General features: G+C 43.3%; 1 protein-coding gene across 1 annotated transcript in view; it reads left to right on the top strand.

Moving 5' to 3' along the window:
• The window catches only part of LOC142073335 (uncharacterized), a 145,954-nt gene that overhangs the window by 30,409 nt on the left and 99,074 nt on the right, over positions 1 to 16,471 (top strand). The window contains exon 4 of the mRNA XM_075132771.1: positions 6,673 to 6,793. Within this exon, the coding sequence (XP_074988872.1) occupies positions 6,673 to 6,793 (121 nt within the window). The remainder of the gene's footprint in view (positions 1 to 6,672; positions 6,794 to 16,471) is intronic.

Here is a 16,471-nt window from a genome sequence, read left to right as displayed (position 1 = left end):
CTTGTTCTGCTTCCCCATAAAGCTTTGGGAGTCGCATTAGTTTTGCTAATGCTGTAAGTTACTTAGTACTTTCTTTCCCTTTTCCTATTCCTTTCCTCCTTATCTGTAACCCCAGTTATTTAAAAAACTACACCAACCAAGAACTACAATACATGTTACAAATCTGTGCCAGTGCTCTACCCTATCGTTTGCCCATATATTGGGTCCAAGTCCCCTACCCTTGTTTGTGTCTTTAGGCTGAAAGCCATTGAGCGGGTATTGTCTCTGTTCTGTGTCTGTACAATGGGCCGTGATGCAGAGTGAGCCCTATGTGTTCTACCATGATATAAATATTTACTACTACTAATTTGTACTAGACGTGTACGAAAACCATCATTCCTTCTGGTGCTTCCCTTGCATCTGCCTGCTCACTGCCTGCCTAGCTGTCCTAAGTACCGGCAGAAAAGCAACCAGTCAGAGTCCAATAACAGTGTCAGGTCAGCAGCTGTTCGATCAAGCTTGCATGTGTCTTGAAATCTGTGAATGAATGGGGTTGGGACCTCCTGCTTTTGAAATTCTCTTTTTTATTATTTGGGGGCCTGTTTTGTGCAACGCCCAGTACAAACTCGTTACAAGGGCAAGGCCCTCCTCTGAAGAGCTCATAGTCTAAATAGACAAGAAAGACAAAGGGGTGGGAGGAAAAACAGAGGGGCAAAGCACTTGCATAAGGTGATAGAACAGGTTCATGGCAGAGCTAGGAATAGAACCCATTTCTCTGGAGGCCCAGGGCAATTGCCAGGATCTGTGGGCTTGAGTTCCCTCCACTGAGCCTGGAGCTAGCTGCCTCAGAATAGTTAATGAGCCCAGCTGGGCTGTGGCGGAATTGCCTGATTGGCCAGCCTACCTGGCTGCAAAGAGCCAAGAGGTCTGCATTTAACTCAGCAGCAGTGGCTGGTAGCTGGCCGCTTAGTACTTACGCCCATAACTTGTCATCTCTTCTGTGCTGGCCTTGTTCCCAGTCTTCCTCCTGACCTGCTTCTACCTTGTTCCTCTCCTGCTCCAGCCTGCTCCCTTGTCTGGCATCTGACTCCAGCTCTGTCCCTTGGCTTGTCTACTGGTTCCTGTTCCCAGCTCTAACCACTAGGCCAGAGAGCTCAGTCCCTGACCCCAGTACCCTATCTACTGGACCACATTGCATCTCTTGCTGCTTGTTGACCCTTTTTTTTGTATGGAACATCTACTTAGGGGCAGGAGTTCACAGGGCTCAGAAGGTGATCTTCCTTCCAACTGATATTTGTATATTGATCATACTCCAGCTGTTGATTTATTTTATTTCATTGTTTTATTCCCCTTCACTTTTAAGCACCTATCCTAGTCTCTAGGCCCTTTAGCATAATTAACATGCTCAATACTAAGAAATAAAATACTGAAGTGCCTGTGCGGAGTCGGTTGGCGCTATGCCCGGCTCATGAGACCGCTCATGGTCTCCGACACCATCAGGTGCTCCAGAGACACAGAGCACAACATGGGACACGGTCAGTACTAGAACGAGTGAACAAGACTGCCGGTCAGAGAAATAACCCACTTCCTTCCCTGCCGAACCAAGGGATGCACCCCCTCATGTACCTATTCGCTACACCAACACTGACTTGGACTCTAAATACATTCGATGGGTGGCATACCCGAGATCACTTATTCACTGACGCTTTAAAAACTCCTGCACCCCAACCTGGGTCTATGCTGGTTATGTGCTATGTATGTATCTTGTGAACCTTGTAACCGCTGTAACCTCTGATAACTCTGATAACTCAACCTCTGATAACTCAAGCCTGACCCCAGATGTACAGTCCCTTCCTTCTTAACTTATGTAAATTTGATTTTAAACATGAGCTTTAATAAAATTTTTAAATCTGTTCTTACAGGCCTATCATCATAACCCGAAAGCTGAACATTTATCCACCTTAGCCCAGCCCTCCCCAAGTGCCTGACCGCAAATGATTTGCAGCATGTCTAGCTCTGGCAGACCGAGGGCAGGAAGTGAATTCCAAAGTACCCAATGGAAACTGACTGAAAAGCCATCAGACTTTTAAACCAGGGAGCTGCTAGATAAAGTGTCTCTGGTGCTGATGTTGCCTAAAGGACAGAAGAAGCCTCTTGGGTAACCTGGTCCTACACATTTTACATCTTAAATTCCCCTTGGCAGATTATAGTCAGCACCACCATACAGTGCCCTTTGCAATGTCACTTGATAAATGGGGGTGCTGCACTCAGCTGCACAATAATTACAAGGTGTAGCTCCATATAGACTGAGTTATGGCAATCTAGTCATGGCTAGCTGCATTAGTGTCCCTGAACGCTAGGGGAGCGCACAGGGAAGTACCCCTTGCTTACATCTGTGTAGCAGACATAAGCAGCACTTCTCCAAGTGTAGCCCTGGGGCTACTCAGGCATGCCCCTCTGAAGAGTTACTTCTGGTGGAAGCAGTAGCAGACTGTTCTCTCTCCAGCACTGGGTGGCAGATGCTCTTTCCAAGCGGGTGTGCTGTGGGGTGTGCGCCTCTCCTTTTTATGCCCCACTTTGTTCGCTCTGTGTTGGAGAAGGCATAATTTGGTTCAATATGGGGAACCAGTTGTATAAGTTTAGGAGTAGAAATACCAGCCTCTGCGAGCATATACGCTGATATATTTAATACTGTATTGATGGTCTCTGTTGGCTTTAAATCCATGCTCAGCAGTACAAGACGCGATTAGTTTTCTCCAGAGTTTGTAGATGTTTTCCTGATGAAATTCAGAAAAGGTCCATATTGCATTAAAGTCATTCTAGGTTATCTTCGATCACAAATGTGCCTGTTTAGTATGAGGCTGCTGTTGCAAGATCTGTCAAAAATACATTTATAGATGAATCTCCTTCTGGTTCTACAGACTAATCCTTTTAGCAATTACTAGGCTGCCAGAGATTTTGAGCATACTTTAGGGAGTCCTTCAATAAATTCCTAAAAAAAATCAAGAAAAACACAAACAGGAGATTCCCAGCACGTTTTGTTTTTGATTACTTGGCCAGTTTTGACCAAAATTTTGTAACCTATTTGTGATCCATAACATCACCTAAGTGGTTCCAACATTTGTTACTATTTCTTAACTCAACCGTGATGGCTTTGGAGCGGCCCTGTGATAATTTACAAATGTGGTATGCTGGTCTGGCTATTGGGATGTTTACTGTATGACTGGAAGACAGGCAGGAAGGAAAAGAATGGCTCAAGGTAGCCATCTTTCAGTAAACCCTTGAGAGCTGTTAAGGGATGATGCCAAAACCATTAGCTTTGATGTGTTGCCTCAGTCTCCAGCTAATCTAGCAAGCTAGTTGGTTTTGTCCAGGACAGAAAAAAGGCCTATGGACATATAAGAACAAAGGAACTCTGGCAGGATGAAAAGGAACATACTCTTAAGAGAGGCTGTTGTTGCGGGGGAAGCAAACTGAGGCCACGTCTACACTACCCGCTGGATCGGCGGGTAGTGATCGATTTATCAGGGATCGATTTATCATGTCTAGTGTAGGTTGCTCTGCTGTCGACTCTGGAACTCCACCATGGCGAGAGGCGGAAGCCGAGTCGATGGGGGAGCGGCGGCCGTCGATCCCGCGCCACAAGGACGCGAAGTAAGTGATTCTAAGTTGATCTAAGATAGGTCGACTTCAGCTACACTATTCTCATAGCTGAAGTTGTGTATCTTAGATTGATTCCCCCTAGTGTAGACCAGACCTGAGACACAGCACCCTACTGGGGGATGTCTGACGAAGCTGCACCTGCCTAGGAGAGAGACTTGAGTGCAGACTGGTTTGTTTAGAATCCTTTTTTCTCTAATGTGATATTCCCGTTGCTAAATAAACCTTCTTTGGTTTTAAGAAGGCTGTGTGGTCACTATATACCCTGAGTCATGGTCTCCAAAGGGAGGAACCACAGGTGCTCAACCTCAGGCAGATATGCGGGGTCAGAACGGTTGATTGATCAGGCCCTGGGCTACAGCCCCTCTCTGTAAGAGCTGTGAAATTGCACCTCAGGACTGGTAAAGGCCTAACACCTGATGGGGTACTCTCAGAGAGGCCAGAAAGAGGTCAGAGGTTCAGCTAGCCCTTTAACCACTGACAAGAAGTTTGTGCATACATGGACAGGACTGCATTTGCCTTCAGAATTGTATTAGCTTTTATGTGATATGTCTTGATTACTTTAAAGTTTTTGCAGAATGCCGTACGTTTGCCTAGCAGAATTCTTAGGCCCTACTCTTTCATTCCACACCTTAAGTGGAGATCAACGCCTCTCCTAGAGGGTATATAAAGCAGTGGTTTTCAAACTTTTTGTCTCATGACCCAGTGGAAGAAAAATGCTTATCCTCATGACCCAAAACAAAATATCTTTTGACTGGAGTTTTCATAAAATCACAATAAAGGGCAATACATTCTAGCTTTAACCACTTCACTTCAAGTAATAACTAAAATTAGACATCGTTACTTGTGAAAAATTTTTATATACAGTAAAAAAGACGATCAGGTTGAGTTTCATTTAGTTAATGCAACAGGTGGGCCTGCTTGTTTTTCATGATCTCGTTCCAATTTGGATCACAAGCTGAAAGTGCTACCCTCATATCAAATGAACTGTTGAGTTGGTTTCTTTCTCTTGTTGTTAGCCTTGTCAAAGTTGAAAATCCTAGTTCGCATGTGTAAGCTGTGACCTGTAGTAACAACAGAACACTAATCTTACTTAACAGTGGATATTCTTTGAAAACAGTTATCCAAAACTATGACAAATTGAATGACTTGTGGTGGCATGTTTTGAGTGTGCTGTTGTAATGCTGACAGACCCCGGTAGTTGGTATTGAACCTGGGGCCTCTGGATCTTAGTATATCAGCCTCTACCACATGAGCTAAAGCCCTATGTCTGTTAGCTAAGGCTGTAGAGCAGACTTATTTTATGTCTCTCTCTAAGTGGTCTCTGTGCCACTAAATGGGACAGAACACCACATCCAGAAGGTGTGTGGGTTACACTGTCACAGGTGAGTTACCGCAGCTCTTTTTCTTGCTCAGGCATCAAGTTTAGCTGCATCATTGATTCAGGATTTTTCGAAAGCAGAAGGATCTTTCACCCAATGCTTTTCTTTTCAACCCCCTTTGCAGGAAAGTAGTGACTAAAACTGTCAGAGCAACGAGATGTAACTGTATGACACTCTTCATTTCATTCCCTTTTTCCTCACTGATGCTGTTCTCCTCTGTGTCGTAACAGTGTTGGGAACATGTTGTAGCTCGGACAATTACTTTTCAGTTCTGCTTGCCACAGTGCTAATGACTTTTGGAATGCTTGTATCTGTTCAGAGTGTCGAAATAAATCATTGCCTCTTCCTTGTAACTTCAAATTCAGTTCATTTAAATTTGAGAAAATGTCAGCTAGATATGACAACTTTATTAACCAACTGTCATCGTCAAACAAATTTGCCAAGTTAGACTGTTTCTCTCCCAAAAAATATGTGACTCTAATTCCTGAGTTTGTACAACCATGTAAGCACCCTGCCCTGTGACTCCAGTGTGAACTGGTAAATGAATATGCTCAGCTCCCATTCCTGAGCCTAACACTTCAAAAAGCCTGCTGCTCAGTAGTGAAAATTAACAATTTTCACTACTTCCTTCAATTACTGCTATAAGATCTGGGGAAATACCCTTGGACACCAAAGCTTTGCAGTGAATGAAACAGTGATTCCAAACAACATCATTCCCCCCTCCCCCCCCACTCTGTTATTTCTACCTGTCATATTTGCTGCAACATGTCTTGTAAACTCCTTTTCAATTAGCCCAGTCCAATTTGTATTTTTCCAACTACATAGTCATGCAGTGCTTTGAATATCTGTGCTCCTGTTGTATTTGTTGGTAAAGTCAGACAACACAGCAAATCTTCCCTAAAGTCATCTTGCCATACATACCTCACATAAACTAACAACATTGCACAATTTGAAATATCAGTACTCTCATCAAGTTGGATAGCAAAATCCCTGGCTGACTGTAACTGAGTAATAAACTGGGCTTCCAAATGCTCTGTAATATCACGAGATGTTGTGTTATCACTGAGAGGAATACTTCTCAATTTTTCAGAAAACTTTTCATCAAAAATTTGTATGCACCATATCCAGAGGTACTGGAAGAATAAGCTTTTTGGCAACTGTATGGGTCATTTTCTCTTATGCAACCAAATATGATGCCATTTGTGCCTTATCATTCAAAGTAGTTGGCTGACTAACAACTTTAACTTTAATTCCCGTTGCTTCCTTTGAAAATATTCAAGAGGCTTATCAACGAGTTCCCCATGTTTGGTTTCTAAATGTCTTTTTAACTTTTTAATGCTTTTTAATGGACAGTTTTAAATGCTTGTTGCAAGCACCTCGCTGCAAAAACCACACTGGGACTTTGGATCTTGGTTTGTGTTAGCACAATTGATGAAACCGTATTTCGAAAAAATCATCACTATACTGCCTTGTCCACGATTTGGTTTACTTTTTAGTGGGTGATTCAGATGAGGTCGACAAGGCAGAAGTCTGTCTGTTTAGCACTTTCTGTTGCAAGATGACGTGCTTACACTCATATTTTCATTTTCAGATGGATTTGATGACTGTATTTCTGAACTTTTTTCTTATTACAAAATGATCCATTTTTCAGGATGAAGGTTTGTTGCTTAACCCTCGCAACTCGAGCCTCCACAGCATTAACAAAACTGACAGTGTGTGGAAAGCAGTCTCGTTAGGTGATTACATTCAAAACGGTGATGTTGTGTGTGCAGGTAATGCGTGGTGCATAAGAAACTCTCTGCAAACAAGTAAGTCTTCCCAAAAATAAGTAAAATGTCCAACATTTGTATGATTGTAATGTTATTTGAAAACTATCATGACATTTTAAGAGATTGCGACATTTTAAATTTACAAGTGACCCAGTACCTAATTTTCCATGACTATTTTTTATAATATATGTTTAATCAAAAATGAATCTATTTCTGAAAAATGTCATTTTTGGGGTACGCTTTTAATACTGTAGTAATTGGTTTTTAATAAAGTTTTTAAAAACATTAAATTATTTGAAATTTCAAATAAATTTTCATTTCAAAATACAGTAGTAGGAAAATTCCCACTTTTGATTACGTTTACCCACAGGAAATAATTGGGGGGGGGAGTGTGGGGGCAAAATAAAAGTCCTTTTCTCCTCCCCTCCCCCACCAATTTCTTTCACATTTCTTTCTCTCTTTTCTCCTCACTGTGTTTAAAAAAAAAGGGGGGGGGAGTGGGGAGGGTAAAAGAAAGTGATAGATATGAGGAGGGGAAAAAAGAAAACCAAAACAATCCCCCAGCCCTCCAGTTCAGAACTCTTGGAGAATGATTAAGCTAGATGCAAAAGCCAGATACACAAACTTTTGATGTGTTAAAAACCATCCAGAAATGCCTATGCTTTTACAGAAATTATCTTTCATCATCAAAGCACAAAATACAACGTAATGGACAGCTCAGCCCACTCCAAGGAATATTTAGCCACCAGCTGTCAAGATAATAGAATAAACACCACTGTATAGCAGACTTGATGCTGATAAAAGTAGTTTAAAATGTTGGTCTTGACATCTAAAGCATTTAATGGACTGTGTTCGAGATATCTTCCTGATCTTCTAACTCCTTATGTACCATCTTGCCCTCTGTGATCTGCAGGCTTAACTCTTCAAGCCAGGAGTATTTGGAGTCAAATAGGGTACTATCTATATCTTTGCCTCTGTTGTGGCTTCAGCTCTATGGACTTTTGCTCCCATTTGCTCCCGGCCTTAGACCAGTGATTCTTAACCTTTACTGAAGCCTGCACCCCTTTGGTTCTCAAAATATGTTCTCGCACCCCTTATCAAAAATTGTTGAAGTAGGTCAGTTCTGTAAACCTGTTTGTATATTACAGTAATCATTAAAAAATGTGTAATGTTAATAAATACATAGGTTTGATATTACAAAGTAGGTGTACTTACGTGCCTGTGCTTAATTTGTATTTTCAACGATTTATCTTCTAAAAAAATCTGGCCTCTCTTGCACCCTCAGAAAGGTCATCTCACACCCCCAGGGGTGCGTGCACCCCAGGTTAAGAACCACTGCCTTAGACTGACCTTAATGTTGCGATAACTGCTTTCAAAAATCAGACTAAAACCCCTTTTTTATTGAGCATGGCAACCTGATTTGTTTTATATTCCAACTGCATGAAGGACCCAAGGCATCACTTGATGGATAGGCACCTAATAATTATTATTGCAGTGTGGGAATCTGTGTGTCTTTTCAGATGGATAGAGCCTCTAGAACTGATTTCTACTATTGGGGTAGCCTTCTGTGCGTCCCTGTCATCTCACACGGTGTTCTCCGTGTCTCGACTTTTCAGTGTGCCTGTATGTGCAAGAGCTTCAATTTCTTTCTTTCTTTCTAAATAGCTGCTTCTTGTAGTTCTTGTCGGGATAGACAATGCTTTTTTTGGCCACAATAAATCTCCATGTTTGTCACAGAGGTCACAAAGTCATGGATTCCATAACTTCCTGTGACCTCTGACTTGTGCAGCGGCTGATGTGTCTGGCCCGGGGGCCACCTGAGCAGCTCAGGCAGCTCGGCCAGTTGCACCAGCTGCTTGAGGCAGTCTCTGCTCCCCCCCCCCCCGCCCCCAGCAGCAGGAGCTTGTGTGTGTGTGGGGGGCAGGGCTGGGGTATGGGGCGGTGCTTACCTGGTGCGGGGGTTCCCGGAAGGGCGACAGGAACTCCCCTCCCTCAGCTCCTAGCTCCACGGGCTGCCTCTGCCTGCAGGCACCGCCACTGCAGCTCCCATTGGCCACGGTTCCCGGACTGCTGGAGCTGGGAGCTTGGGGCGGGGCAGAGCTGCAGAACTGGGGCTTGGGGCGGGGCAGAGCAGAGGCAGCACGTGGAGCGCATAAGCTGGGTAGGGAGCCAGCCCCAGCTCTGCCAACTCCCCCGCCCGAGCACCTGCGGTTACCCCAGGCCACGCCCCTCCCCCTCCCCCTCCCCTGTTTTAGTCAGGTGTATATAGTAATAGTCAAGGATAGGTCACGGGCCGTGAATTTTTGTTTACTGCCCGTGACCTGTCCGTGACTTACTAAAAATATCTGTCTAAAATATAGCCTTACTTATTAGTCACAGGTTAGTATGGCATATCCAAGAATCTGATAATCAGCAAATTATGGAAAGGAACTTTTATCTAGTGTTTAGAGCATGTGTCTAGAGTTTCTTCTGTTTCCTTTTTTTGTTTTTGTTTTGCAAGACCAGAAGCTGGATCAGGGTTCTGTTTTAGCTGAGCGGTGCAGGAAGCTTGGGGTGGGGGCTCAAAAGGGGGGGGCTTTTTCCGCATCTCCCTTTCAAACTAGCTACAAGCAAACCTACCACACATGGAGCAGAGCTAAGGGGAGGCCAAAGCCTTTAGGACCTGATTTTCCCAGTTCCCTGTATCTCATGTGAGCATTTACCCCTGTGCCAAGTGGGTGGACACTGCTACCCCATTCTGATGTGTTAGTGGCCTGGGACTCGCTTTGGTACAGCTGTGAATGACCATGTAAGGTACAGGGCAGTGGGAAATCAGGCCCGTTCATGTTTAATAATTTTAAAAAAATGTAAACTGTCTTTCCTTAACCTGCCCACGGACCCTTCAACACACACGTGTGCTCACGTATTCTCTCATTCACCACATGCACGTGCGTGTGAGTGCGTTCACACACTCTCTCTCTCTCTTTTTGTGGGGGATGAGGTATAACAGAGTTTTTTTGAACTGGTATTTTGGGCTGTGGGGGAGGCATCTGATTTTTTTGAGGAGGGGAGGGCATGAGGGACATAGTGTGCCAAACCCATCAGGCATATGGGTCAGTAATTCCTTGCCTGCAAGAAGGGACTTCGTAGCTACGACCGTCCTCTGTTTAATAGCAGAATGGGTTTTTTTGGTTATTTTTTTTGAGAAAACTCTGTACGTTTCTATAGTTCCCTTTGATTCCCAGGGCCTGATTCCGATCTATCTGGTCAGTCACAACCAGGAGTGACTCCACTAGAGTTGGTGGTCTCTTGGTCTGTCAGAGCGTTTCCTTCTCACCCCAGTTGTTACCTGCTCTTGGAGAGTTCCAGCCATTTGGCATAACCAAGCTTGAAATCCCCGTTACACTCAGTTCTTATAATTCAGTAAGCTCTTGCTGTACAGGGGGAAGTGCATGTCTGCATTTTGCCTTCAGAAAATAGTTGTGCATTTTTAATGTGCTTCTCCCTAAGCGACACACTGTTTAGCCAAAGGCTTTAGCTCGGTGTCTTTTTTGCAGTTCTAAAATAAGTTTTTGCTGACTTCTGGTTGGTGATGGCTGAAGAGGACAGTTATCAAAATATGCCTGACCTGCACCTGCTGAAGGTTGCTTTTTTACTTTGCACATGCTGAGCATGCCTGCTAGCTTTTCTCATTCCTCTGGGGGTAAGCTTGCTTAAATGTCCCTTGCATATTGTAATGTCATCAGCTGTGGGAGCTCAGACTTTCAGCACCTTGCTCTGTGCTTGTGGAACTTGCTGCTGAGGGTAGCCTGCATTAATGATGAGTTTCTGCAGTCTTGTGTGGGAGACTATATGAAGAGTGTGATGGGAAATATGTTGATGACAAGCTCTATGTTAATTCATCAGGTTAACCAGGGTACCATGCACCATGCCAATTGGTGTCAGTCTCGGGGTGAAATACTCAGCTCATTGACATAGCAGTTTAAGCAGCAGTGTAACATACAGCTTCTGCCAATCCCTTGTTCCGAAGAAAACCTTATTTTTAAACTTGTGTTTCTTCAGTAGATTCTGTCACTGGAAACCCCAAGAGCGAGGTGGGTCTTTTACATGAAACTCTGTATAATCAACTTGTTACCACTTAAAAAAATAGATAGCAATGAAAACCTAAAGGAATTTATTAAATTCTAGGGCCAGTTTCTCTCTCAGTATAAATTGGTGTAGCGCTATAGAAGTTCATATAGCCAACTGTGCGCCATTGATATCTACAAAGCTACTCTGGTTTTATATCAGCTAAGGAACTGTCTCCAAAAGAACAAATATGCCATTGTAAAGGCTGTAGTAAAGAGAGACGTTTTAGGATGTGATTTGTAAATGAAGAGAGTTGGAGGGCAGAGGAGCAAAGTATAAGAAGAGGGAGATGAAGTCGCTGCCGTTATTATTTATATTCCATCCAGCACCAAATGTATGCTGGGTGCTTACCAGTCAAAAATGAGACATGATACCTCATTGGAAGAGCTTGTCATCTGAACAGAATGGGAGCCTGTGGGGGATGGGATGTAAGTAAACCAGGTGATGGAATGAAGAAGTTCAGTATGAGTCATGTTAGTTCCATGGAGGATGGTGATTGCTAATATTTAGTGCTTCATAGTGATGGGGGACTAGGGTAGACCCACTGTTTTCAGAGTGGACTTGAGGAGATGATGGACCACAGCAGGCTGAGTCAGGAGGAGGCTTCAGGCATAGGGAGGGTGGCTATAAGGAAGAAGAATACATAGAAGAAAAACCAGAGATGAGGGTGGAAGAAAGACACAAGGGCTGGCTAAAGAGAGAACTGAAGAGAGCAAGGATGAGCATGGAGAGAGACGGGCAAGTGCTAAGTTATGCAGGGCACTGATTGTGAAGAGATTGGGCTTGAATTTGTTGTGTAAAGGAAGGGGAAAGGAAGCCAGCAAAGGAAAGGATATGAATAAGGGTCTGATATGGTCACAGTGGCAAGCAAGATAGATAATTTCTGAAGGAACCCTTTGGATGAATGGACTGAAGGAGGCTAGGGCAGGAGATGGGGGAGGAGGATGCTGCAGTACCAGAGGTGTGAGGTGATCAGGGCTTGTCTGTAGGGCATTAGTGTGGGGATGGACAGATTTTAGTGACAGTTTTGGTGTAGGTGTGCAGCAGGGAGAATAGTGGAGTTGCCGATGGTGATAAAGAAGGGAAGAAGAAAATTTGTTAAATGAAGCTACAAGTTCAAAGGGCCTCACTGTTGTGGTATAGGGGACTGTATCTTGAAGCAGTTTTGTATCCCAGACAGGAAGTGGGGGGAGAGATGCTATGGAAGTCCATGTTCTGTTATGCAACTCTCTCGCTGAATAAAGCTCCTTCAAGCACCGTGAGCCCTGAGTGATTATTGATCATCCCCCTGTACCAGAAGTAAATAGAACTTAAAGAAAATAACCTGAGAGGAAGAATGGAGCAGCTAAATGTTCAACAAGAGCTGAAACTCTCTGGAAATATGGAAAATACCTCAAAGAGATTTAAACAGCACTTCACTCTATATCTGCAAGTTCCCAGCTGCCTCTGCAAAACTGAACATGGCCTTCTGCGGTGTCCCTTCTCCAGACTTGCTTTCTGGAAATCTAAAGCACTTAAATGTACAGTTCCCCATACTGCACTCCATGTAAAAATAAAGCATAGGAGAGAGATCCTTTTAACCTGAGGGTAAAAAATAAAGCGAAACTGTATAAGAGTCTGTGACTGAGCTAAGGCTGAAAAGCCAGTCTTACAATTTCAGGACCTAACAGAGTCCCTGGCAAAAGAGACTAGGGGCTTCTACACAAAACTCCAGAGCTGCTAGGCTAAAGCTAAACCAACAAACGACAAACGTATATTTCATGTAATGGAAATAACATACGTGGGAGACAAGTAAATATAGCAATGGGTACAGGTAGCTCATGGTAAGGTGGAGGCCATCACCAACATGCCTGCCACTACAGACAAGGAGGGTGGACAAATATTTCCTCAAATGGTGAATTATGTAGGGAAATTTGTGCGTAATCTGGCTATCCAAATCAGCAACCTGAGCCAGTCCTACTGTGCAAAGAAGTCCAATGAACATGCATCAAATCGTAATAAAGAATCTGAGAAACTGAAGGCTTAATTAGAGACCCCAAACCTGAGATACCATGACAGTAAGTACAAAACGAGGTTGTCCATGGACACCTCCAAGGAGGGCACTGGTGCAGTCTTCTTACACAGTATGGTCAAAACTGGAGACCAGTGGTTTATACGTCACAGAAGTTAATAAAATCTGTGTCACTATGCTCAAATGGAGAAGGTGGCTTTGGCCTTAGTCCAGGGGTATAAAAAGTCTTTATTTATGGGAAGCCTGTGGTTGCTGAAACTGATGGTAAACCACTTATTGCCATTGTCAAAAGGGGGCTGGGAAACATTCCCCAACAATACTGAGATTATTTTTTCAGTTACAAATGTGTGATTTCCAAATTGAACACAAACTGGGGAGAGATTTGGTGGTTGGAGACACACTTTCTACAGCATTTGACAAAAGTGCAGAGGAACAAAGTCCAGAGCTAGATTTTGTACACACCTGTCAAGGTTCCTCCCCCACTCTGAACTCTAGGGTACAGATGTGGGGACCTGCATGAAAAACCTCCTAAGCTTATCTTTACCAGCTTAGGTCAAAACTTCCCCAAGGTACAAAATATTCCACCCGTCGTCCTTGGATTGGCCGCTACCACCACCAAACTAATACTGGTTACTGGGGAAGAGCTGTTTGGACGCGTCTTTCCCCCCAAAGTACTTCCCAAAACCTTGCACCCCACTTCCTGGACAAGGTTTGGTAAAAAGCCTCACCAATTTGCCTAGGTGACTACAGACCCAGACCCTTGGATCTTAAGAACAATGAACAATCCTCCCAACACTTGCACCCCCCCTTTCCTGGGAAATGTTGGATAAAAAGCCTCACCAATTTGCATAGGTGACCACAGACCCAAACCCTTGGATCTGAGAACAACGAAAAAGCATTCAGTTTTCTTACAAGAAGACTTTTAATAAAAATAGAAGTAAATAGAAGTAAAGAAATCCCCCCTGTAAAATCAGGATGGTAGATATCTTACAGGGTAATTAGATTCAAAAACATAGAGAACCCCTCTAGGCAAAACCTTAAGTTACAAAAAAGATACATAGACAGAAATAGTTATTCTATTCAGCACAATTCTTTTCTCAGCCATTTAAAGAAATCATAATCTAACACATACCTAGCTAGATTACTTACTAAAAGTGCTAAGACTCCATTCCTGGTCTATCCCCTGCAGAAACCAGCATACAGACAGACACACAGACCCTTTGTTTCTCTCCCTCCTCCCAGCTTTTGAAAGTATCTTGTCTCCTCATTGGTCATTTTGGTCAGGTGCCAGCGAGGTTACCTTTAGCTTCTTAACCCTTTACAGGTGAGAGGAGCTTTCCCCTGGCCAGGAGGGATTTCAAAGGGGTTTACCCTTCCCTTTATATTTATGACAACACCAATCTGATTAAAACAAACTTGTCTGATCTCAGAAGAAATTTGGACTGTGATTGGCGGAGCAACAGCTCCAGATATGAATTTGCAGAAAGTGATTAATGCTATTAGCCCAGGGAGGGCAGGACAGCAATGTCCCAGCTCCTGTCACCAAATCAGGTGGGAGCTCTGAGTCTTAAATGGGATGTTGTTTAAAGGCACCAGGATGGTGATCCCTACGGTTTTACAGAAAAATATGTATTTAAAAAAAACCTAGGGCTGCTGATTAATCACAGTTAACTCATGTGATTTACTCAAAAATTAATCAAGATTAAAAAAATTAATCTCAATTAATCGCAGTTTTAATTGCACTGTTAAACAATAGAATGCCAATTGAAATTTATTACATATTTTGGATATTTTTCTACATTTTCATATATATCGTATTCTGTGTTGTAATTGAAATCAGTGTATTTCATTTTTTGTTACAAATATTTGCACTGTAAAAATGATAAACAAAAGAAATAGTATTTTTCAATTCACCTCATACGAGTACTGTAGTGCAATCTTTGTTGTGAAAGTGCAAGTTACAAATGTAGATTTTATTTTTTGCTACATAACTGCACTCAAAAACAAAACAATGTAAAACTTCAGAGCCTACAAGTCCGCTCAGTCCTACTTCTTGTTCAGCCAGTCACTAAGACAAACACGTTTGTTTATGTTACAGGAGATAATTCTGCCCTCTTCTTGTTTACTATGTTACCAAAAAGTGAAAACAGGCATTTGCATGGCACTTTTGTAGCTGGCATTGCAAGGTATTTACATGCCAGATATGCTAAACGTTCATATGCCCCTTCATGCTTCGGCCACCATTCCAGAGGACATGCTTCCATGCTGATGATGCTCTTTAAAAAATGTGTTAATTAAATTTGTGACTGAACTCCTTGGGGGAGAACTATATGTCCCCTGCTCTGTTTTACCCATATTCTGCCATATATTTCATGTTATAGCAGTCTCAGATGATCCAGCACATGTTCATTTTAAGAACACTTTCATTGCAGATTTCACAAAACACAAAGAAGGTACGAATGTGAGATTTCTAAAGATAGCTACAACACTGGACCCAAGACTTAAAAATCTGAAATGCCTTCCAAAATTTGAGGCACAAAGTGTGGAGTATGCTTTCAGAAGTCTTAAAAGAGCAACACTCCATTGTGGAACTACAGAACCCGAACCACCAAACCTTCTGCTGGTGGCATCTGACTCAGATAATGAAAATGAACATGTGTCCGTCCCAACTGCTTTGGATTGTTATCGAGCAGACCCTGTCAACAACTCACATGACTGGAGTACTGTCATGGATGGTTCTAAACTGTTCAGGAAGGACAGGCAGGGCAGAAAAGGTGGGGGAGTAGCACTGTATGTAAGGGAGCAGTATGACTGCTCAGAGCTCCGGTACGAAACTGCAGAAAAACCTGAGTGTCTCTGGATTAAGTTTAGAAGTGTGAGCAACAAGAGTGATGTAGTGGTGGGAGTCTGCTATAGACCACCGGACCAGGGGGATGAGGTGGATGAGGCTTTCTTTCGGCAGCTCGCGGAAGCTACTAGATCGCATGCCCTGGTTCTCATGGGTGACTTTAATTTTCCTGATATCTGCTGGGAGAGCAATACAGCGGTGCATAGACAATCCAGGAAGTTTTTGGAAGGCATAGGGGACAATTTCCTGGTGCAAGTGCTAGAGGAGCCAACTGGGGGGGAGCTTTTTTTGACCTGCTGCTCACAAACCGGGAAGAATTAGTGGGGGAAGCAAAAGTGGATGGGAATCTGGGAGGCAGTGACCATGAGTTGGTTGAGTTCAGGATCCTGACACAGGGAAGAAAGGTAAGCAGCAGGATATGGACCCTGGACTTCAGGAAAGCAGACTTCGACTCCCTCAGGGAACGGATGGGTAGGATCCCCTGGGGGACTAACATGAAGGGGAAAGGAGTCCAGGAGAGCTGGCTGTATTTCAAGGAATCCCTGTTGAGGTTACAGGGACAAACCATCCCGATGTGTCAAAAGAATAGTAAATATGGCAGGCGACCAGCTTGGCTTAACGGTGAAATCCTAGCGGATCTTAAGCATAAAAAAGAAGCTTACAAGAAGTGGAAGGTTGGACATATGACCAGGGAAGAGTATAAAAATATTGCTCG

The sequence above is a fragment of the Caretta caretta genome, chromosome 10, assembly GCF_965140235.1.
Source record: "Caretta caretta isolate rCarCar2 chromosome 10, rCarCar1.hap1, whole genome shotgun sequence".
NCBI classification, from domain to species: domain Eukaryota; kingdom Metazoa; phylum Chordata; order Testudines; family Cheloniidae; genus Caretta; species Caretta caretta.
This window is presented reverse-complemented; position numbering and strand designations above follow the sequence as displayed.